The sequence below is a fragment of the Camelus bactrianus genome, chromosome 12 (assembly GCF_048773025.1).
Source record: "Camelus bactrianus isolate YW-2024 breed Bactrian camel chromosome 12, ASM4877302v1, whole genome shotgun sequence".
In the NCBI taxonomy this organism is placed as follows: domain Eukaryota; kingdom Metazoa; phylum Chordata; class Mammalia; order Artiodactyla; family Camelidae; genus Camelus; species Camelus bactrianus.
Window position 1 is genome coordinate 48,044,816 of NC_133550.1, and position 25,186 is coordinate 48,070,001.

Genomic DNA, 25,186 nt, shown 5'->3' on the forward strand with positions numbered 1-25,186 from the left:
ATTCACATGCTCATCTCAACTAACACGGAAAAAAAAATGACAAAATTCAATATCCTTTCAAGATAAAAGCACTCAAAAACTAGCAATAGAAGGAAATTATGTCAATAATAACAGAGGTCAGGTATGAAAAACCTATAGTTAACATCACATTCAACAGTGAAAAACTGAAAGCTTTGGCCCTAAAATCAGGAACAAGACAAGGATGCCCACTCTCACCACTTTTAGTCAACATAGTACTAAAAGTTCTTGCCAGAGCAATTAGGCAAAAACAATATGTAAAAGGCATCCAACAGAGAGGGGAAAAAAAAAAAAAAGTAAGATTATCTGTTCTCCGATGACATGATCTTATATGTAGAAAACCCAAAGACTCCAACAAAAAAAACTGTGAGAACAAATTAATTCAACTAAACTGTAAGACACAAAGTTAACACACAATAATCAGATATTTTTCTATATACTAACACTACATAATCTGAAAATGAAATAAAAATAAATCCCAATTATAATGGCATCAAAAATACTTAGAATACATTTAATCTAGGAGGAGAAGGCCTTGGACATTGAAAACTAAAAAAAAATTGCTGAAAGAAACTGAAGAAGACACAAATGAAAAGACATTCTATGTTCATGGATGGGAAGGCTTAATACTGTTAAAATGTCCATACTACCCTATGCAATCTACAGATCCAATGCAAAATCCAACTGGCATTTTTTTTGCAAAAATAATTTTAAAAACTTCCTAAAATGCATATGAAATCTGAAAGAATCTCAAATAATTGAAAACATTTTGTGGGGAAGAAGAAAAAAAAAAAAAAGCTAGAGTCCTCACAGTTCCTGATTTTAAAACATCTTAAAAAGCTATAATAATCAAAAGAGTGTGGTAGTGGCATAAAAAACAGACCTATAGACCAGTGGAACAAACTTGAGAGCTCAGAAGTAAACCCTTATGTGTACTGCTCAGGCTATGCAGTGGGGAAAGGATGGCCTCTTCAACAAATGATGCTGGGAAAATGGAATACCCATGTAAAAAACAATAAAGTTGGACCTTTACACCATATACGAATATTAACTCAAAATGGATTAAAGATCTAAACATACGACCTGAAACGATAAAGTTCCTAGAAGAAAACAAAAGGGAAGAGCTTCATGACAGTAGATTCCACAGTAATTTCTTGGATATGACACCAAAAGAACAAAAGTAAAAGGAGACAAATAGGACTACATCAAACTTAAAAACTCTGTACAACAAAAGAAAGAACTAACCAAGTGAAAAGGCAGTCTATGAGATGGGAGAAAATACTGCTGACCCTTGAACAACTTAGGGGTTAACTGACCAATAATTTACAGTCTTTCCTCTGTAGCCAAGGTTACCCTGAAGCCACAGATTCAACCAACCATGAACCATGTAATGCTGCAGTACGTATTACTGAAAAATACCCATAAATAAGAGGACCTGCACAGTTCAAACCCAAATTGTTCAAGGGTCAACTGTAACTGCAAACCATATTTCACAGGGGTTGGTATCAAGAATATATAAAGAACTATAAGTCATCAACAAAAAATAAATAATCAGATTTTTAAAATAAGCAAATAACTTGAATAGAGATTTCCCCAAAGAGGATGTACAAACATCCAACAAGCACATGAAAAGGTGCTAAACATCACTAACAATTACAGAAATGCAAGTCTGTCACCTCACAATTACCTCACATCGGTTAGGGATGACCACTGTCAAGAAAACAAACAAACAAACAAACAAACACCCCCCGGAGAATAGCAAGTGTTGGTGAGGATATGGAAAAACTGGAACCCTTGTACACTGCAGGTACAAATGTAAAATGGTATAGCTGTGATGGAAAACAGTATGGAAGTTCCTCAAAAAATTAAACATAGAATGACAACATGATCCAGCCATCTCACTTCTGGGTATACATCCAAAACTGAAAACATGATCTTGAAGTGCTATTTGTGCACCTGCATTCACTGCAGTATTATTCACAGTAGCTATGAGGTAGAAGAACTTAAATGTCCATTCATGGATGAACAAATAAGGAAAGTGTGGTAAATACATACGATGGAATACTACTCACCTTTGAAAAAGAAGCAAATTCTATTATACGCTACAACATAGATGAATCCTGGGGACATTATACTAAGTGAAACAAATCAGTCACAAAAGACAAATGCTGTGCGTTTCTGTCGATACGAGGTATCCTAAGTAAATAGTCAAACTCTTAGAAACAGAAACAGAAGGCAGAACAGTGGTTGCCAGGGACTGCAGGGAGGATAGGGGAGCTATAGCTCACCGGGTATAGTTTCAGTTTTGCAAGATAAAAAAATCCTGGAGATCCGTTGCACAATGTGCCTACAGTTAACACTACTGTGCTGTATATTTAGAAGTGGCTATGATGGTAAATTTTTTTTTTTTTTTTAGTACAATAAAAAAATTAGGTGGAAATGTTAAAAAGAGAAGAAAGAAGCCTCTGGCAACAAATAGAAATCAGTTATAAACTTGGCTGACATTACTCAAATACATCAAATAATCACTCTAAATGTAAATCGTCTAAAGGTACCAATTAAAAGAGATTGTCAGAGTGAATAATAATAATAATAAACATTCAAGTATATGTTGTCTACAAGAAAGCCACTTTAAATATAAAGACTCTGACGGTAAAGCAAAGAGGTAAATAAAGATAAACCATTCTAACACTAATTCAAAGAAAGTGATAATATTAATTTCAGACAAAGAAGACTTGGGAGCAAGGAGAATTATTATAAATAAAGAGGGGCATTTAGGAGGTCAGGGGATACCAAAATTAAAGACAGAATGTGACAAAAATCATCATAATATAATACAAATATATAAAACAAGCTCACTGAATGGGGTAAGGGAATGAGGTGCTTATCTGCGTAAGTCTGGAAATAAGTGGAGTCGTAAAACAGAAGGCAAAGTCGTAAAACAGAAGGCAAAAGAAATTAGATATAAGAACAGCCCTCTAGTTGATAAAATTTCTTTCCATGGGGGCACAGGCTAACAATTCTAAAACTATACATGAATACTGGAATTTGAAAACCTAAGAAAATGTGTGGTAGATGGTGGAAGCCAGGTTTCTCTTTGTTGGAATGGAATAAACAAGGAGAGGAGGCTAGAAAGATCCATGTGGTAATGGATTAAAGTTGAAGATATCAGTATGAGCCGATGTTTAGTGAAATATATAGACAGTTACATACAGAATATATATTTTAGATGTGTATATATACATTGGTTAGTACACAGACACATGTCTCCCTGTTCTGTGATCTGGAAGATCCTAGAAGCAACAGCACCCAGTAGCAATCAGTACACACAGGTCTCGGTTTCAAACCATTCTTCAGCAAAGGGAGCCTTGGAAAATGTCTACATCTTGGGCAGGAAATACACAGGATGAGCCTGGAATACGTTATAGTGACAATGAGGGAGGGATGTCAAACAGACTTAGAAGCTTATGAAAGAACTCCTGGGCAACAGAACCAATTTAAGCAATGAAATATAACAGTATTGTGTTTTAACCTAATGCATAAATGAAATGTCCCTGAGTCCACACTAATATACATATAATTTTGAATAAATAACTCAGGAGAAGAGACAAATCCCCCATAAATTCCAAATTTATGTAGATAATCTGTCCTCAAGGAGAGAGAACATAACTTCCCATCCTTAAGTGTGGATTACATCTACTGACTTCCTTCCAAAGACTACAATATGGAAAGCGAGGGAAAAAAGGTTTTACAAAGGAGAAATTTTACAAAAACAAACTCAAGCCGGATTATCAAAGTTAACCAGTGATATGTCATAATGATAGCATGTAACTTTGATGTGATGGAATAAGGACATTTTAGCTCTGTGGTCCTCCCCAGAACACATAACCCTAGTCTAATCATGACAAAGGACTGCCAAATGCCAACTGAGGAATATTCTATAGAATACATGACCAGTACTCCTCAAAACTCTCAAGGTCATCAGAAACAAGGCCGACCTGAGAAATTGTCAAAACCCAGAGGACCCTAAGAAGAAAAGGCAACTCAAAGAAATGTGATGTCTTAGGTGGGATCTGGAAACCACAGAAGGACAACAGAAAAAACTGAAGAAACCCGAATAAAATATGGACTTTACTTAATAATAATAGGTCAATATTGGCTCACTCATCGTGACAAACGTACCATACTAATGTATAACGTGAATAATAGAGGAAACTGGGGGTAGGGCATACTGGAACTCTCTCTACTAACTTTGCAATAATTCTATATCTAAAACCATTTCAAAAGAAAGAGTTTATTAACAAATTAATTTCTTAAAAATCTAATTAAATGCCACAAAATTTTAGCCTTTGTTTTATTTGAGTTTAAATACATGAGTATCTGTCACACTATTGTCTCTTTCTCTATAAGTTTGAAATAGTTTCTAACAACAACAAATTCGTAAGATAATTTTTTTTTTTTAAAAAAAAAAACCTTTTGTGACTCAAGCTGCTCAAAGGGAGAGTGAGAGCATTCTAGGCAAAGGAAAAACCTCAAACAACATCATCACTACTTCCTCTGATGGATTGATCACTCATCGGAGGACCTAAGTAGCAGCTTTTACCACATGTAAGTCAGGAAAAGATGTTAAATATTACAATGATCAAATGCTATTTCTATTTCAGGAATTAAAAGCAATTAAAAGATAATTTGCATCTGATCACAAATTAATAAAGTGAAATTCCTCTTTCAAAATTATGGCTGAAATTTAGTGAGCACGAAAACAAAGTTGTTTTGTTCTACCTGTATTCCAGAGACTGTAAACACATCCTCATTCCATTATAACATTATCAACTGTACAGCTCACTTTGGTTTTGGACCATTTCAAACAAACGGCTGTCTTTAGGGTAGCTCTAGTCTTGAGGTAAATAACAACTTTTTTTTCCTTCCAAAATGTTGACTTTGGCGGTATCTCCGTCCTGAGTTCCTGGAACTTTCCTCCTATCCTGTTCACCCACAACAGAGGAAAGCAATGAAGTACATTCAGTTTTATCAAATTCTCAATGTTTAAAACAGAATGATGACTGAAGAAAGAAAGAAATTACTAGATTTGCAATGGCTCAGATGTTCTAGCTCTAACCCATTGGTCTACCAGGTAAAAATCAGTGTCTTCTTCACTCAGGTATATTTCTAGAACGTCTGTGGTGTCCACTGTTTCTCCCGGCTCAGTTTGGTATATTATAAAGTTCCTCAGAGTTCATTCAGCAGAATATTTGTTTTTCTGTATGATAAAAGGTTCAACTTGAAAAAAGGGTTCCATGATAAATCTACTAAGTAGGGTTTTAAATACAAAAAGGCTTTCAGAGTCTTTAACGGGCAATATGTCTATTAACATATTTATTCACATATGCCTATTAGCATATTTCCCTCTCCCACACTATCTGACTACTTAATTTTTTCTAAGGAACATCTAGACATACTAATGTCTGTGGAATACATTTTGGGAATGTGTTCTGTACCTTTGGGAAACACTGCTTTAATAGAAACTATCGAAGCAATAATGGCAGTGGTAAAATCTTGGCACCCTTAAATGTCACCATATTGAAGTTCCTCATTTTACTATCAAGTAAAAGCAATTGCTGTCATGTAACATTACTATTTTTTTAATTAAAATTTTTTTTATTTATTGGGGGGGTAATTAGGTTTATTTACTAATTTCTTTAATGGAGGTACTAGGGATTGAACCCAGGACCTTGTGCATGCTAAGCACACACTACCACTGAGCTGCTACCCTCCCCAGTAACATTACTATCTGAATCAGCTTTGTTAATATTAAAAGGTATCAAATTTAGTGTCATATATATGCATTAATTTATAAAAGTAAGTTGAGGACTGCTGAAGTGGCAAGGAGGGGAGGATGGAAAACCCCTTTTATACATAAATTGAAACGGAGTGGAGAAGATAATAACCACTTTGGGCAAAGGTGCATCCTGGGTGGAAAAGAGAAAAATAGACATCTTCAGGAAAACTATCTTGAGCCAAAGCAATAGATTTCAACTTACTCCTATACCTCTGCTGAGGTCATCTCTTTGAGATATGCAAAGATATATTAAAACAGAAGACTACTCATCAGGAATTTTTTGCTTAAAGTAAGTAAATTTCTGGGTCAAGAAGACAGAAATTCTCTTCTTCTAGCTATTGTTTCACCCCAAGAAATGAGAAGCAGAACAAACTCTACAGTAGATAGTATCTTCAAGACCCATTTCTCAGGGACAAAATTTTCCCGGATTGACCATATCTACCAACTACACTATTTCTCCATTCTATGGCCTTATACTACATGGCTTTATTCAATGGTCAGTGCCCACCTTAAACTCACTGCCACATGACTAATGTCAAAGGGACCAAAGGGTCCTATTTAACTGGGACTCCTCCTGCATGTTAACATCTTCCACCCAAAGTATTGTCATTACAGTGCACGGTGAATTACAGGGCAGGCTCAAGAACATACCCCACCCTGTCACTTTCGACAAAGAGCCTCAAATATACCTCAGAAGTAAGAGTTCCACAATTTTAAGTCTTTTCAAAGAATTATGCTTTTCACTGTGAGAAGAAATAAATTTGTAGGCAGGTATGTGCTCAGGTGCTCTGGCTCCAATAAAATGTTCTACCAGTTAAAGGTGTACCAGGTAAAAAGGTCAGCAGTTACCTCACTCGGGCCGCTGACCCTGTCCTCCACTTTAGTTTGGAATATCATCATGTTTCCTTCAAGTCTTAAAATATGAGAGGAATTATACACCATACATGCTACACCACATTTAAATGAAAAATTCCACTTTAAATTTCACTATTACTATTTCCTTGCACACTTCACCTATACAGATACCGAAATCCTTTTTTAGAATTACCTATGTTAAAGTTCTCTTTTAATTTAATGATATACGTGGGAATTGTCTTTTTACTTCAGAACTGCATCACAAAAACATCTAAACACTGAATGCAGATTTTCTTTAAAAATGAACTTTCATGCATTTTGAAGTTAGGCATTTGTGCACATGAGGCACCATATATACACATTTTATCATGATAAACAAAAAGTTAGAGAGCAACTTAAATGGTACAGCTTTCAGAAGAATCGAGTATAATGCAGTAGGCTTTGGACATGGGTCTGAACCTCTGTGAACCTCAGCTTCCTCATCTAGAGAGTAGGTACCCAGATCATGGGATCATATGAGGTGGTATTAGAACAGCATATTCACAGTGCCTGCTTCATTGCATGATAAAGAGTATGAGCTAATCCCAGGAAGTCCTGAGATTGATACGATCATTGAAGAGGTGGGGTAAGGGGCCACCCCATAAGTAATATTTAATTCTTTGTTAGGTAGGAAAGCAACGGATGAGGATTTATGTCAAGGGAGAAGGAAATGAATGAGAAGTACAGATGGGCCTAGGAGCTCAAGACTTGGAAAAAAGAAGTTGAATGCAGAATTAACTCTTGTTTGGAAGAAGTATAATTTTAGTGCAAAACTAAGGATAAAATCTACAAGTCTGAGGACTTCATGTTTCAGGCTGCTGAGGCTCGTGGGCCTCAAATGTGGGTAAAGATAAGGGGAAATGACCAAAATGTTATGGGTTTGTGAACATGTTCATGGCTGGGCTGGTTTTCAACCCATTTAGGAGACTGCAAAAATGAAAACTTTCCCATCTCTGAACATATGTGTCTTCCTTTACATACATGCCTGTGTGTGTGTGTGTCTGCCTGCATGTATGAATATATATACCCACATCCAGATGCTACAGTAAGGAAAATAGGCAATCTTTTTTTGCGAAGTGTTAGTCCAGCCACTTAGTAGGAAAGACATTTTGGAGAATGTCTGTTGTTGGTACCACCTTTCTTTAAAGGTAAACACAGGCTTAGACAAGGATGCTGCTTTAATAAGGAAAGATACTCAAATTTTCTACTATTAGAAAAAAAAATGATCAAACTAGGAAAATGTAAACATAAATTAAAAATAGTTTAACTCACATTAAAATGTGTTCATGCTTTATTACATGATGGGAGCATCAACATGTCACAGGAAGAGGAACAAGCTGGAAGTCATGACGTCATGTTGTGTTATCGATGGGGCTTATGTAACAAATTAAAGTACTGTCAAGTGGGAGAAGAATGCCTACTAAGTGGTGTGGAATCCCATGCGTATAATAAAAATTTAAAAGAAAATAACATGAAAGTACCTACATAATTGTCCTTTCTGATACAAAAGCCATTTCCACCAGTCTTAAGCATGGCAGCCCACTGCTGAAGCAGCTACAGATGGGTGCTGTGAATTTCTCCAAAGCAGAAGGCGCTGAGACCTTCTTTAGACCAAAGAAATGCCCAGCTGGTTTTTGTATCACCATTGTTTATTAGAGATCATGACCAAGTTCAGGTTTAGAAAATGTATGTCGAATACAGGTTTTTATAACGCACTGCTTCTTGAGATTCCTGCAGGAAAGGCCAGCTATATTTAAGGGGCACAACCACTCCCCTTCTATATCCCCCCCAACAACATGGGGTATCAGAGTCCTGAGCGACTTTGAGGCCTGAGCCTGCTGGGCTATTTAAATTGCACTAAATGTTAACTATAGACCAAATACACAAACCAAACAAAACAATGAAATGTAAGGTGGTTTCAAAGCAATATAATCTTATTTATTCCTAAATAAAAAAGCTAACATTTCGTTTCAAACATAGCATCATGTATATGTGGACATAAAGCAGCTAGAATTATTTCCTGTGACCTTTAATGTCTGCGAATGTGAGTATTTTGATTTTATCATTCCTGAAACTACCTGACAAAAGGAAATCTCTAACAATGACTTTTAGAAACTAACATATAAAAGCAGAATAAAAGTCGAGGATACTTTGGAGATATTTGGATTCCTGGGTCACTTAGTGGCAACAAGCAGAGAAATTTTACGATTAATTCTACAACTATAACTCAATTTAAAAAAAAAGACTGATTCTAGATATCAAAATGCATATCTTAAAGTGAGGAGGTGATTTCTAAAAAAATGAACTACTAGATTCATTATGCTTGAGAGTAAAAACAATACAATGATAACTATATTACCTCTAGAATGCCAATCAGAAAGTTTAGATACAGCAACTTCATAGAAAATGCTTAGCTGAATACTATATTGAGTTAGCTTTTCTTCTATATCTCTTCCAATATTTCAGTAGCATAATATATGTGATATATGCCTTATCTTTCCGCAGAATAAATTTTGCAACTTCAATGGTATATATCCATAATAATCATTCAGTCAGAGTCACAGGAAAATTTTTTGTTCCCTGCTCCCTCCAATCTAAACATGGCTGTGCAGTGATTATAATAAGACAAACAGACCTAAATGTTAGTCAACATGGAAAATAGGAAGAACTTTGCTTTAAAGGACTAAATGGAAAAATAATCTCAGCTCTAAATAGTAACAATTATTATAAAAGGCCCAAGGAAACACACAGCACTGGACTTTCAGATAGACTACACTGACACCATGTTAGCCTGGGGTATGGAACTTTTCCATGGAACTTCAAGTACTTTCACAACTGGAGTTTTATGTAGCCCAATTAACTTTGGCTAGACACAGAAATCTGGCTCAGGGCTTCCATGCAGTAGCCAAAATAAAGGTTTGCTGTATCAAGAATTACTGTCAGAGTCTCCCATATCCTTCCTTCTCTCACTAACCTAAATCTGGAAAATAAGCTAACAGCCAAGTTGCTTTTACCACAATTTAAGTCAATATTAATTTTACTGGCTCACAAAACTGCAAAGTATCTGGCTTAAATAAATGGAACGAGACAAAAAGAAAGGATCGAAAAAAAAAAAAGTCAAAGTAAAAGATGTGCACGCAACTGGAGAACACACACGGGTTTGGAAACAACTATAAAACCATCTGAAACACCATAATAATGGACGTGTTACTCCTTCCTTTCTCTCTTAATTCATGCCCAATTTTAAATTCATGGTATTAGCCCTAGGTAACAAAGTTCAAACAAGGAATAAATCACAATTTTAAAGAGACCTTCTGCTTAGTATTTTAATTGGACATGACATTGGTATGAAAGTTCCACATATTCTAAAGAGATGCCATCTGGGTCCAACTATATCTAAACATGGAGGCTACCAGTGACCCTAAGGCAGAACTAACTCTTCCCTAGGGTACCCTGGAACATTTGTATTTGCATTGCAATGTAATGTAGGACCTAAAAGTGCCCATAGCCAAAGACAGAAGTCCTAAGTTCATGACCTATAATGCCTAATAATAAAAATGTGTTTAACCATTCAAACTAAGCTAGTATTTAGAGGTAATGACAAAAAAAAAAAAAAAAGTTATAAAAAATGGAGAGGGAAGAAGCATTAATTTACTTTTAAAATCTCTAATCAGATATAAAAGAGAAGGAAAGATTCTCTAACTGTATAAAAGGGAGGAAAATGCTCGACACTTAAAATTATTTAATATAAAGTGAAAATTAATGATGCTTAATTCAGAAACCCTTGAGGATGTATCCAATTCTACTATTTAGTAGCTTATTTATTCTTGGGGACATTTCTTAAATCTTTAAAGCTCAGTTTCCTCATTTGTTAAAAAGAGGATAGTACTCATTATAAAGCTTCATGAAATAGCTCATGTCAGTCACAGGCACTCGAGAGACAAACATCTCTCTTTGTGACCACCTTCCCTTCCAGGGTCTTGGAAGATTACACTGTGTCCATGTTATAATCATGCCATTCTCATTCATATCATTGGGAATTAGAGTGATGCCTAGCATGGATGAATAAATCTCAATACATGTGTTGGCAAAATGAAAGGACTAATGAGCAAATGAGAATCAGGCTAGGGAAACAAAAGTACTAAAAAGTCATGTGCCCTGTACACCTTACTTACACTTATAGAATGCTATGTGTCAACTATATCTCAATAAAACTGAGGGGAAAAAAGTCATATGCCCAACCCTTATGTAACTTAAAAAGGAACATGCACAAGGAGGGTAAAGGGAGAGTTACCAAGATAGTGAAATGCCACATACAGAAGAGATAAAAAGATAAAGTCTTAGTCCCTGTCCCATGTCTAGGGTCCAAAGACAGAGATCTGTGTCTGCCATTCAATTAGAGAAATGCTGCTACGGAATTCTGAAACCAGTGCCATGAAAGCACAGAGAAAAATAACTGCATGAAAGACTCAGGCAAGACCTCACAGAGGACATAAAACTTGAACAGGCGGAGACAGGAAAGGGACATTTTTGTCAGAGGAATAAAAAGAGAATCTGATCTATGGAACCTGTCAAAGCATTCTGGGAAACTCTAAATCTCTTTGACCTTTTCTAAATACTATAAATACTACAGATCTTTAAAGAAAATTGGTACGAAAGATGTTCAGAGAGAATCATTCCACTGGCTATAATAAAAAGCACCCAAAATCAATTATTTTTTCTAATTTGTCTTATAAAAATATAGTTCTTTATATGAGATCCTGTTCTTTAAGTCTAATTTTGTTGCATGTCAGTGTTACATATTTTGCCTTTGGTCAGTTTTGATGGAATAGTAAAAATACCATTCCATTTCTATTCCTCTTCTCTTGGAAGTAATAGGCAGTCCCATTCTATAATATTTTATATTTAAAGCATTCAGAAGTCAAAATGTTTGGCATTTTCCACCTTGCCAGTTTCATGTTAAGTCAGTGGCATATTACCAGGCCAAGAAACCCAAAATTAGACAAAGGCAATCTACTGGGATCAGAAATTTGCCAAATCTCATAATTCAAAAAGAAACTGTTAAGGATGGCTGTGAGGTTTTTGGCACTGTCAGTTTAAGCCATTCCGTAACAGGGTTTGTATTTCATCTAATCAGCAAGTCAGAAACTGTAAAAGTTCTGTTGGTGGGGGGGATTAAAGTTTGGATTGTAATACATGTGTCTTTCCTTCCCTTCCATATGTTTCAGTAAATTAAAACTGCTAAATCTTGTTTTTAAAAATGCATTCTAAAAAATAAAGCAGCCTGTAAAGTCATATTTTGGGAACAGGAAACTTAAAATATTCAGGCTTGAAAAGAAGAAGGAAAAGAAAGGACACGTGGTTTCTATATTCAACGTAGTGTCACAATTGAGGGATACTCAGAATTAAGTACATTTAAGCATTCTTTTTTTTTTTTCTTTTTCTAAAAGACTTAGAGGGGTGGTAAATTAGGCATCTGAAACTTTTCTAGATGATTTTTGAAGGTGGCCATTTATCAGTCTAATCAAAAATGTTTCCATTTGAAATCCATAAGAACATCTCAAAGACAGTAGTTGAGGCAAGAGGATTCTACTCTTTTATGGAGCTGTGTGAATTACTATTTCTATCAGAATAGAAAATGGAGAGTTTTCACGAGGTAAAACGATTTTTTAACTCATTAAGTTAGACATATTATGATCCTATAAATTGTCAAAATAGCATCTCATACCCTTCAATTCTGAGCAATGTCCTTTCCCTTTCTCTGTTCCTTCTCTATTGGGCCCCCACATTGATTTCTTTCATAATTTCTTCTTTCCTGTTTCTTCATCTTTTTACTTGTGTATGAAAACATTTTCTCACCCTTCTTCTCCTATCCTTCAAATCACTTTGCCATCATATTTTTAATTTCAAAAAGCTTTTTCTCATTTTTCCCTTACTAATTTTTTATGGCATCCTGAACTTCACAAAATACTACGTTACCATCTCTAAGGATTTTTTTTTTCTTCTGTTTCCTCCAGTTTCCTTCTGCTAGTCATTTGTTTCAGTTCCAATCTTTAACATTTGAAGTTTTCCTAATAAGGCTGACGACCCTTGGTTACCTGTTGCCATTTAAAAGCTGAGTAAATAAAAGCTGGATGAATTCCTCAGGGATAGGGGTGGTTTCTAGACTGAAAAGATTCACTTTTGTATGTCTGGCTTGGGAGCTAGTCATTTACAGGGATCTCCAAATGTAGGTAGATAGAAATCTTTTCCCTACAGTGATTCACTTTCTCCAGATAAGAATTTAACAATATCTTAGGAGGCGGGGCACGTGTGTGTGTGCTTGTGTGTCTGGGTGAGTGTGTTGCTGAGGGAGTACAAACTCTCTGTCACTGTGTTCTGCACGTGGTAGTGGAGAGGTACTGACAATCTGAGGACACTGCTGGAGGACAATCAATCCTCTTTTCCGTCCTCTCTGCACTCCACCTTCGGCTGTGCAAGCCGTTCCTGGGCCATCATAGGAGCACTCTCATCATCAGCTGCTCCACCACCGCGAGCCTCCTTTCCCCTGACTCGGAGGTGAGTGCCTGCTTGCTGGCACTGTGCGCACGGGGAGAGACCTGACCGTCCCATGCATAGGTTATAACTGATGACCCTATTTGATACTCCTCAGCTCACTCTCCTTTATGCCAACTGCCTCCAAGTCGTGAATCTCCCCAGATTTCTTTTCATCGTTATCCCGTTTCCAAAGCCCCTCTAGATGGTGGTTTACTCTGTTCCGACAAATCAGTTGTTAACACTTCTCTCTTCTTTCTGACTTTTCAGAGATCAGCTTAAACCACATCTCCCCTCCCATTCTGACTGTTCCTCTAAGGTTACTCCTCAATATGTTAGTTAGTGAAAGTTTATTCTGATGTTCACACATAATCACCATTTCTTTGTTCACCATTCTCTTTGCACCCTACTCAGCAACTCCTCCTAGATTAGCTGTGTTCTTTTGAAGGACATCTTCAATAATGTCTTCAGCAAGACTTTTTAGTGGACTGACTTTTATTTAATTTCTTGGCCTAGGAATTCCCTGATCATTCCAAAGTAAAGTAAGTTCAAAACCCAAAGCCTGATAAAGGGAGGGCATTAGTGGCAAACCCCTTGCAGGGATTTCAGACTCTGTGCTGAGACAGGCAAACCCTCATGCTGCCCTCTTGCATGTGAACTTTTCTGCATTATTCTTTCACTGAGGGTATGAATTTTCCTGCTTTATTTAGGTATCTAATCCCTGGCCTTCCGTGGGTCCAAAGCTTTGTCTCTTACTCCAAACAGAATGAAAACAAACAAATAATAAGCTCCTTCCCATAGCTGTTACAATGGGTAAACTATCCCAAATCAGCTGCACGATCAGCCTACTGTTGACTGTTTAGTTATTGCTTCACTTCCTCCCTGGGAAATTCTCGTACGACTTTTTGAGCTGAGCTATGCAGTGAGAGCATACGTGTTAATATTTTATTCAGCATATCTAGATTTTTTTAGTGGGATGTTTTCTGGTTACTTAGTCTGTGTATATAATCTCTTTAATAGCATTTTAATGGTATCTTAGAATGGATACATAATACTTTTAAGTGTTTAGCCAATCATCTTCTGCAGGAAGTATTATTTTAAAATAATTATAAGATATCTTTCTATGAAGTCACTTTGGAATCACTTTCCTCATCTTTAATTCTATGTTTTGCTAGTGTTATTTATTTTCATTAATACTGGAGAGAGATTAAGGGATATAACTAAAATAGCATAGATAATGGAGTCAGATTAGGGTTAAAAGCTAGTTCTACCATTTCTTAGCTGGGTGAGCTCAGAAAATTTACTGAAATATTTTGAACAATCCCCTATTTTATAAAAAAAAAAGCATTAATTACTTTGAAACCTTATTTTGAAATAAATAAAATTACAATTTTTTGTAAGTCACAGTGGTAGAATATCAACAACTTATTATGCTTCAAACTAATACTGCTTTCACAGAAATGTGGCCAAGACTGCTTGTCACAGGGGTGGCCAAATAATGGCTCCCTCCTCGTACAGAATGATTTCCAATTAGTAGGACTTCTAGGTGACAATGATGGACACACATGCAATATCTTATATAAGCTGGTTACTTGGAAAGAATCAGACTTAATTCCACATTAAAGCCAATCTGGGGTTAACACTGGTTTGGAGAACATAATCTTTATACAAATATTGTTATTATGACAAGTTCATTGTACAATTACATATCTGGGGTTCTCCATTTACACATTTCCATTAAGTTACATCAAGGATACAATGCCACATTTTGTCTATGGGAAACCCTATAGCCAAAGGAGCACATTTTTCCATATTTTCTGTACAGGATACTAACTTAGTATTACCATCGTTACATCCTAACAATTGGAGTTAACTAGCCAGGAACCAGTACCTCAAACCCTATCTACCTCAGTCTGCACAGGCAGAACCAATCTCTAAAGAGAGAGAAAGGCAGTTACTCACGGTGAGAGCAAGCAGTTTCCCATAGGTGAGATGAGCTGGGATGTGGTCCGTCTTAGATCTCAGTGATTCCATATACCAGTGCTCTGCTTCAGGGAGTTTGCTTAATCGCATGTACGCTTCACCTGGCAAGAGAATCGTGACAATCAATCTGAGGATACAGCTTTCCAAGAACATTTGCAGCAGCATCACATCATCATGCTTATATTCCATAAATTTTCAGATTCTGTGGCAAGTGCTCTCATCCATTAGCTCATTCCATTCCCCAAAAGTCATCATTTCCATTTTACAGATGAGAAAATTTGTGCTGGGAGAAATTAAGCAAAATGCCTAAAAGTCAAAAAGGCAGTAAGTGGTAAAGCTTTGATTTTTTTTTTTAACCTAGAAACATCTAACTCCCAAGCATATGGGCTTCGTCATAATTTCTTTTTCTTTTTAAAGTCTGTTTTTTCTCATGTATAATCATTTGTTCTTTTTTATTCATATTCATTCAATTCCTACAGAAACTCAAGTATTTACAGAAAAACTACTGATTGGAGAGTACTACGCAGGACCTAGACAAAAGAAGTTAAAGGTCTTCCCGTTAAGGCTTACAACCTCGTTGAGAAAGTAAGACTCAGCGAAGGGGTTAAAAACATTCCGGATTAAGCACTGGTTGGTGCTAGATTTTAGTTTTTTTCAGAATTGATTTGCATTTTATCTTTTAATAAGTAAATTAAAATTGACCAGTTTCATTTGGAAAACCCAGTGAATACATGACAATTATTTAGCATGCCCATCACTATGTGCAAAGCTAGTCTAAGGCCCTTCAGCCGTCAGCAGTTATTTTCAATTTACACAGATCTTTCCTATCAGGGAGCATTTCACTAACAGCCAAGCCAAGAGGAAAAAAGTTGGAAATAAAGCCAAAAGTTTATCAGTTGCCTACTTATTATTATCCCCCTCTCCCTTATATGCCTATGGTATGAAAGATTATTCACCCCGTGTGAAAATTAGATTTTAAGATGATTTGTGCATTTAAGTTAAATATAGTAGTTATAATAAACACTGCAAATGTAGAAGCTACTCGATTTCTGAGACCAGGCAGCAGACTGGTAACCTGCACTATTTTTCAAGCAGACTTTTATAACTTATCTAATCATAATTACAATGGCTTTTTCCATTTAGAGGAATAATCAGGGGCTTTTCCTAAATGTATTATCCACACTGGTTATGTATCTTTGCTTCAAAGGAAGAGCTAGCTTCCTTTTCTTTAAATTAAATTCTCTTTGCATTAGCATAACACTGTTAGTACAAATATGTTTGATGAATTGAATTGATTTGAGTCTCCTGACCTTTTGAGTGCTCTTTGCTTGTCTGGTTTGTAAAAAAAAAAAAACCAAAAAACAAAAACAAACAACAAAAAATATATATATATGACAAATAATATGTAATAGGCACAAAAATGTGTGTACCACTCACACACATCTATGTGTTTCTAGTTCTGAGAACAGTCCTTGAATTAAACTATCATAACAGTCCTTAAACTAAACTATCATAAAAATGATAGCTGAAAAAAAATTTTTTTCCTAAGGCTTAAAACCTGTTTGCATTTAAAGAATTTGGTTAGATTTAATCAAATGCTCAGGGTGAGATGCAGGAAGTATTTAAAGCAAACACCAGAATGAAATACACAAAATAACTATGGTTGTTAGAGTGGTAGGAATAGGCACGGATTTAACTTTTTTCACGTTTCTGTAATAATTGCATTATTTTTTATTATAATATCTCTGTAAGTGAAACACTGTCAAACAATTTTCTTCTTGCCATGTTGAATAAATACATGTTTCCAAATAAAACAAACCGTAAGTTTTCCTAGGGAGAGTGAATCACTTCTTCATATTAAAACAATATTAGGTATGATTTATGTAAGAGAAAGGATGCACAATTCCTAATATTAAAATGTTTGAAAGCAATTATATATATATATATATAATATAATCTCTCAAGTTTGATTAAAATCTGAAAATCATAAAAATTCCATAAAGGAAATGGACACAGAGGGAAAAAAAATCAGTAAATTCAGTAAGGAAGGGAATGAAGATCCTTGATCAGGAATAGAGTGGAGGGAGGAGGGTTAAACAGCCACCTTCTCTGGTCCTGTAACTCTTCTTAACTTATAATAACAGACAGAAATGTTTATAGTACCCAGGAGGAAAGAAGCAATGATGACTATTTTTCCTTCCCATCCTACAAAAAAATGACATAATAGAGGCACTTTCCTAAGAATTCAAAGATTTGCTGTGTGATGATGCAGTGATCAGGTTCATCACCCAGATTTATTTCCGATTCACTCACAGACAAAAGGGATTTGGATGACTCCAGGCTGGCTTCAGGCAAATATAAACTAGTTTCAGATGTAGAACAAATAATGTCACTCTTCCTCCCTAAAAAGCCCTGAGTCTAAATAACCCAGGCAAAGGCTAACTCCTTAAAGGAAAGAATGCTGGATTATTGATGATGTAATAGTCCAGATCTCATTGATTCTCGTGTTTCAAGTTACTGGACAGTTCCAGCTTACAGATAAAGAACAGAGCATGCAGTGGGGCCATACGGACCATACCTGCCAGTGTTACCTTTTGTTTCTCCTGCCCTTGCTCAACATAATCTATTTCTATGTTAAGATTTAGTTTAGGTTCCCTATTTTTTTTCTTTTGGTTTTATGTAGATATAAATGACATACAGCATGGTAAAAATTTAAGGTGTACAGTATAATGACTTGACATATATTGTGAAATGATTACCACAATAAGTTTCATTAACATCCATCATGTCATACAGAGACAAAATAATTTTTTCCCTAGGGATGAGATCTTTGAGGATCTACTCTTTAAGCAACATTCAAGTATATCATATAGCAGTGTTAACTACAGTCATCATGTTGTACGTTACACTCCTAGAACTTCTTTATAGATGGACAGTTGTACCTTTTGGCCACATTCATCCAGTTCCTCCAAATTCCCTACTTAAAAAAAATTTTTTTGGACCACCTTTACCAAAAGTAATCACCCCTTACTCAACTCTTACAATAATTATTAAATCTCCTTTTTTCATTCTTAAATACACATCTTGCACATTAGTTTAGGTTAGCCACCATGAATAATACATTTGACACTAAACCTGCTTTCATGGTATTTACAATCTTGGGACAAAGAGATATACTTATCGGCATGTTCCAAAGTTTGATTTTTAGGTGCACATGAAACAAACAACACAGAACCTTCAAAAGCATTTTAGTACTTAAAAATTTCATTCAATCTGGGTTTAAAAATGAAATTTCATACACGTTTTGAATGAAGAAAAATATCAACTAAACAATAAGACAGATGGTAAGTGGCTGTGAGCAAAATCACAGTGGACAGTGGAACATGAGTGAAAAGGTGTGAATGAGACTGAATTGCATGGACCTAGCCACAACTTGAGAAATTATAAAAGTTTTAGAAGTATGTTTGCAAAATTCTGTGATACCAGCCCAATGGGGAGAAAAACTATTTTTGTAAAAGGCCTCACATGAGTTGGAGCATTTTTTTTTTCTGGCCTCTAAAGAATGGAAGCACTCAGAAAATGGCCCCACGTGATTTCTAGCAGGCTTCCTGCTGCTGGTATGGTGAAAGCATCTCATTGTCAATATTGCACATTTTTAGGACACTTTGTCTGAAGGTCAGGCGTCCCATGATAATCTAATTTCTAAGCTTTCCAAGTTTGAGGACTTAGCTGGTCACTAAGGAAATCATTGCATTTTTTGGAAATGCTTATTTTCCATGTAAGACATCAGGTTTATTTGGGTGGTTTTTATACTTAGTGGTTTTCTGTGTTGGTCATTTTTCTTTCTTTCTTTTTTTAATTGAAGTATAGTTGGTTTACGATGTTGTGTTAATTTCTGGTTTACAGCACAGTGATTTAGATACACACACACACACACACACACACATATTCCTTTTCATATTCTTTTTCATTTTAGGTTACTCCAAGGTATTGAATACAGCTCCTTGTGCTATACTGTGGGAACTTCTTGTTTATTTTACATATAGTAGTTACAAATAGGATCTGCAAATGAGCATTTTACTCATTGTAAAGTTTGTTATGATTATTTTTTATGTTACTTTTAATTCTTTCCTTATGAACTAATTTTGCATACAATTTAAAAATGAAATAAATACATTTTAATTAACTGACTGATTAATTTGGCTTTAGATCAGGACAACACTGCTGCTGACTGCTGTAGCTTCTTCTGATATGTTTAATATCAAGTAGAGCAAGTCTCATCCATTATTCTTCTCTAAAACTTCTCAGCTCTATTTTCCTTTACATCTACCAGATAAACTTTAGAGTCATTTTTGTCAAATTTTTGATAAAATTATTTTTGAGATGGTTTATTGTGACTGAATTATAATCCAGAATCAATTTAAGGGAAATTTTACAAAACTGAGTCTTCCTACACAAGATTAGAACTCAATCCTTCGTTTATTCAAACTTCTACTCCCCCCATCTCTTTAATGTACCAATAGGACCTACCTCGCCAATTGACCTTCAACCAGACTATGAGATGCGCAAAGCTAGGAACAAAACCCTTCATCTCTTTATGTGTCCTCCAAGCCCCTGGCTCCAAAGAGTCTTGATAAATATCTGATAAATAACTGATCACCTGATGCATCAACTTGGATTTAGATGTTACATTTTTACCCAAGCATGTCATTGAAGAGAAATTCCCAAGTAACTCCCTTTTTCCAGAATCTATGGTCCGACAGAACCACAGGACATTGGGAGCCTATTATGTCAAAAGTTTAACTTGCTGTGATTTTAATTCTCACTTTTTACTTCACAGGGTTGGCATTAACATGGAAACATTAGGAAGTCTGGCTTTCTTTCTCTCTTTCTTCATGTTGTAAACTTGCTCTAACTATTGGCTGTTGAATTTTGTGAGTCTTTGCATTTCCATCCTAATCTTTCCCCCAGCCTTATCTTATTCTTATAAAAATAACACAGTCCAGTGGCCTTAGACATATTAGTCCTGATTGGAAATCCTTAAGAGGTAGTGTACAGAGCAGGAAAAGGCAGAGAAAAAATTTAAATGATTCTAGAAATTAGAGAGGCTATTTAGTATCTGACAACAGACTTTAACAAGTATAACTTCCTTCTTTGGGGTGGAGTGATTGAAAGCAAATGAAATAATCCAAGTCTTAAAGTAAGGGTTGTGAAAAGGTTCAGTATATAACTCTTCAGTGAGCTCTACAGCATTAAATTTAAGGGGAAACCCTTGAAGCCAGAAAGGGTAGTTTTAAAGCAGAGATGAAACACAGTGGGGGGGGGGGGGATGAATATATTTCATTAAGTAAAAACTAATCACGAAGAAAGAGATTAAACCAGTGAAAGTTAAAAAGGTTCCTAATAGCTAGTGTGAGGTTAGACACCAGAAACATCTGATGTGCCATTGAAATTTAACTTGGAAAATAGCCAGGAGCCTGTGCCAATATCTCTCTTTTTGCAACTGGGGATCCTGAGGTTCTCTAGGTAAATCAACTTCCTCAATGTTTTCAAGGAAATAAATTACTAAAAATAATCAATCAACAAATGTTTCAGCCAATCCCATAAAATGTTCAGAATTTTCCAAAAAAGAGAAAGTGAGAATGTGTGTGTGTCCATGTACATGTTGGAGATGTTGATCCTCTCCCCCAAAATACAGTACAGACCTTCAAGAGAATTACAGTGGAATAAATAAAATGGCTTAATACAACTGAAACATTCAGGAAATCCTAGAAATATATTCAAGGAGGTGCTAAATTGTGCTTAGAAAAAAACAAAGTTTACACCAGAGAAAAGAGAAAAGAATGAGTAAATGTCGTATGAGCTTGGAAAGAATTAATGAAAATAACAGTATTCTGAGAAATACGATGTAAATATTTGCAGGAGAAAATCAGAAGAGTATAATAAAAGCATTTTCAGTTTTATATATGTCTTCTTAGGAACACATTTCACATGTATTCCTGGATCAAGCAATATGTCTCTATAATACATTATGTAGTGAATAATTTATTTTATAGTATAAATTTTTTGTTGATGTTAATTACTAAGATGTATCAGAAATTTTAAAATTCATCCTATATTTAATAGATAATGTAAAAATAAGATTCTCCAACAGCTCACAAAACCCGTGCTCATAATTTACATGTTGGCAAAACAGACTTGCAATCTGGAATCAAATTTTACATGCTCTGGTTTAATGCTTTATTCAATTTGAATATGACAACAGTTTCTATCAGTGTAAATAAATCAAAACTAAGTAACAGTTCACTGAGGAGTTATATGAGATTTTCATGTAGAAAACAGCCTTTCTCTACCTATTAGGAGAAACAGATAAAAACACACACAGAATAAAGTACATACCACTTGCCTATTCTAAGTATGTGCAATGACTTACTGTTTCCTTGACACTGACTTTCAAGATTGTATCCTTCATACAAGATTTTCAACTTCCTCATGATTATGTTCATTTTATCTCAATGCCATCAAAACTGGCATGTTTGAAGAATGCCAGAATTTGAAATTTAGTTAGTTTTCCAAGTCTAACATGAAATCACTTTTATTTTCTAAGAAGAACCCAACCCATATTTACTACTGAGTAAAAGATTCACCCCACAGATAGTGCCCAATAAAAGAGTAAAATACACACTTTTTTTCTCATTTATTTCTACTGAACCCTCCGAAAATATATTTTTCAAGTAGAACATATTGAAACTATTTGGGAGTTGGAAAATAAGAATATAATTGGGTATTAATTTGAGTATATTCATTTCCGTATAACTCAATTTAAACATAAAGTTTTTAAGCTTCGATCTTTTCCTTCACCACTAAACTGGCACAAGTAAGAATTAATGTAACAGGTGGGCTTGTGTGGTTTTAATAGCAGTGAAATATAATCAGCTGTCTCATATCATATTTCCAGGAAAGCAAGCGACATCTAGACCCAGGCATGATCCTTAGGCAACCTTAGAATTGGCATGAAAGTATTCAACCTCCCCATAGGGACCATATATCTTCTGGTCCTGAGTTTAATTGAAACTTTAAACAAAATATATTACCTATTTAATGCAGCTAAACTGGAGGCTGGCCTTTGTAGTGTAGAGACTAACGCCTAGCAAATTAACGTTTGTAACCATAGTATATAAGGTAGAATTTATATCAAGCGTGAATGGTCAAAAGAAAAAAAAAAAAAAAACCCTATGCGGTTTTATAACAACAAATGAATTTTTAGGAGCATATTTTGTACATACATTTTATATATTTCTTCTCTGTGACACACAGCCAAAAGCTTGTGATTTCCTTATCTTACTGGCTCCATATCTTATAAAGTGAATTTCTACAATTTCTCAAATGTATGTTTCACTTTTCTGGACTGGTAAACTACACACCTGGCACTGGTCTTCTCCTTCCTCCTGGTCTTGTCCTTTCTGACGATGGAAAAAATAAAAGTGCAGTGAATAGATTTATCTTAAAAATTAGAAGTTAATATTCTTTTGGGGGAAATACAGATCAATGGCTAAGCTAGTTATATGGTCATATCATATGTGAAGAGCTGACTCACTGATTTTCAACAGTGCCAATGGAAGCAATCATAGGAAAATCACCAGAACTCAAAATAGGGGAAGCAGGTGGTATAAAAAGCTTAACACTACTGGAGTGTTAATGCTTCCACACTTGAAAGATGTGAAGTTCAAATCTCACACAGTTAAAAACCATCTCTTTCACAGTCGGCATGCTAAATGCCTTGAGCAATCCACTTAAGAACCAGCAGTCACAGAAGAAAATATTCAGCATGTAAACTGTCCTGTCAAAAATTTACTCTGAATATTTCTATTCTAAATATATTCTGGAACAAAAGTGAGGTAAACACACACTCACAAACACACTCACTAGAACTATCCAGCAAAAATAAATGATTCAGCTAAAAACCCAGGAGGCTGAGAGAAAAATAGACTTTTTTAATAGCCCTTCTACTAACTGAACTCAGCATATGGTGTACATCCTTCAAGTAGAGTAAGGATAAATTTACAAGGGGGAATTTTTGCATCTTGTTTTCAGGAGCTGCATTTGACAGCTTGCTTGTCAGTTCTTCGCACCTAAGTAAGAGTACAGAATCTAAAGATCACTGGTAGCCTTTTATGACACAACTTTTTCATTTCACAAGTTTCTTTCTCAAAAATACAGTTCTAAAATTTGGGCAAGTGTTTTACTCCCAAAATTGCTCTAATAAATTCATCGTGTTTCCCATGTATTGGCTCTTTCGCCATTCTTATTCTGACTGGCTCAATGAAATTAGTTCTTCATTTAATTTCATAATTAAAGAGCTGTTTGCACAAAACTGAAAGTTAAAAGATTCTGCCCTTTTGATAGATGACTTAAATTGTCGGGTACCCCTTCACTCCTTTTTCCAGGATGCTCTTTGAGATGGGACAGTTTGATGATGCACAAGACTGAGGTGCAGCTTTTGCCTGGTGGGGGAATGGGGGGCCCCTCTATATAAGGTCTCCTTCTTTGAGGTGAGATGTCACATTGAGGTGATTCCCAAGTCAGGCACATAGACTGGTGTTAAATAAAGTCTGCTGTCCCCCAGTTCTGTTTGGTCGTCGTTTTTAATGAGCTCCTCCCAGGAATGTGTGAGTGTCTACACCTGTGTCAGGAGGAGTCATGTTCTTTATAAATAAAGGTAGGAAAAAAAAAAAAAAAGATTCCTCCCTTCTTAGGAAAGAATGTGAGGAAAAAGCATCTTTTCAATTTTAAACCCATGTAAACAAAAGATTTGTTAGCTGCAGGTTCGTGGAGGAAAATATATATTCTAATACTGACCTGGGATTTCATAAATAACAGGGATGTGTATAAAAAAAAATACAGGAATTACTGGGAATAAGAGAACCAAAACAGTAAGATCAAAATAAAGGCAAATAAGGTAATAAATAGGCAATGATCATTATCATGCAATTCCCCTGGAAGAAGAGTGTAATCTCTCTCTAACATACAAAAGCATGTCATCCAACATAAACACATATTTTTTTAAAGGACAAGAAAATAAGAGTATGTATGCAAATGTTGGCACTAGTGTCATATTAGGGAAAAAAAAAAAGCCGGAGATTTTTCTTTTTGTTTGGTTTTGTTTGGTTTGTTTGGTCCAGTCAACATAGCATACCCTACATAGTTACAAACAAAATATTCTTGAGGCTAGAATAATACAATTATCCATTTTACTCATAGGCATTTACTTATTAAGGAAAGATAGTAAAGAGCTCTAGACCAACTATGAAATCACCTGGAAAGTTCCATGAGAGCAGGAACCATATGGACTACTTCCATTTCATCCACTACCACCTCTATAACCCCCCCACTTAGGAATTGTGACTTAAGTTTTTTTTTTTTTTTTTTTGCACACAGAGGTTATTCTAAACATAGTGATTATAGGCTCCAAGGACAAGGCAGTAACTCAGGATTCTGTTCCTCCACGAATGCATCAAGCCCTTTTGTTCTCAAGATATATTACCAAGGTGAAATGGCCTAAACTGCTTATATAATTAAACCCAACAATCACTTTGCATTGAGAAAGCCAATTAATTTTATGTTAAACAGTAAATAGGCTTAAAATGACCTTTGGGATTAGAAGGGCTCAAACTGATAAAATTAAAAGTTACAGCCTAATTTAGTTTGCCATAATCTCTTAGGATTATTCAAAAGCAATGCTTAAGTATACCTAATCAGGGAAATAAATAATTAGAAAAAAAGAGAAAAACTGAGGGTGGTTAAAAATTATTCTACCTCCTAATATCCTGCATATTTCAGGCATCTGCGCTAAAGTCACAATTTTGTAGGTGTTTTATAAGAACTATATCCATGTATCTATTTACCTGTATCCATAGA

The 25,186-nt window shown here is 35.4% G+C and overlaps 1 protein-coding gene across 2 annotated transcripts in view; it reads right to left on the reverse strand.

Moving 5' to 3' along the window:
* Positions 1-25,186, reverse strand: part of TMTC2 (transmembrane O-mannosyltransferase targeting cadherins 2) — a 481,591-nt gene that overhangs the window by 92,411 nt on the left and 363,994 nt on the right. For both annotated transcript variants that reach the window (XM_045519407.2, XM_010958805.3), the window contains one exon: positions 15,248-15,369. In XM_045519407.2, the coding sequence (XP_045375363.1) occupies positions 15,248-15,369 (122 nt within the window). The remainder of the gene's footprint in view (positions 1-15,247; positions 15,370-25,186) is intronic.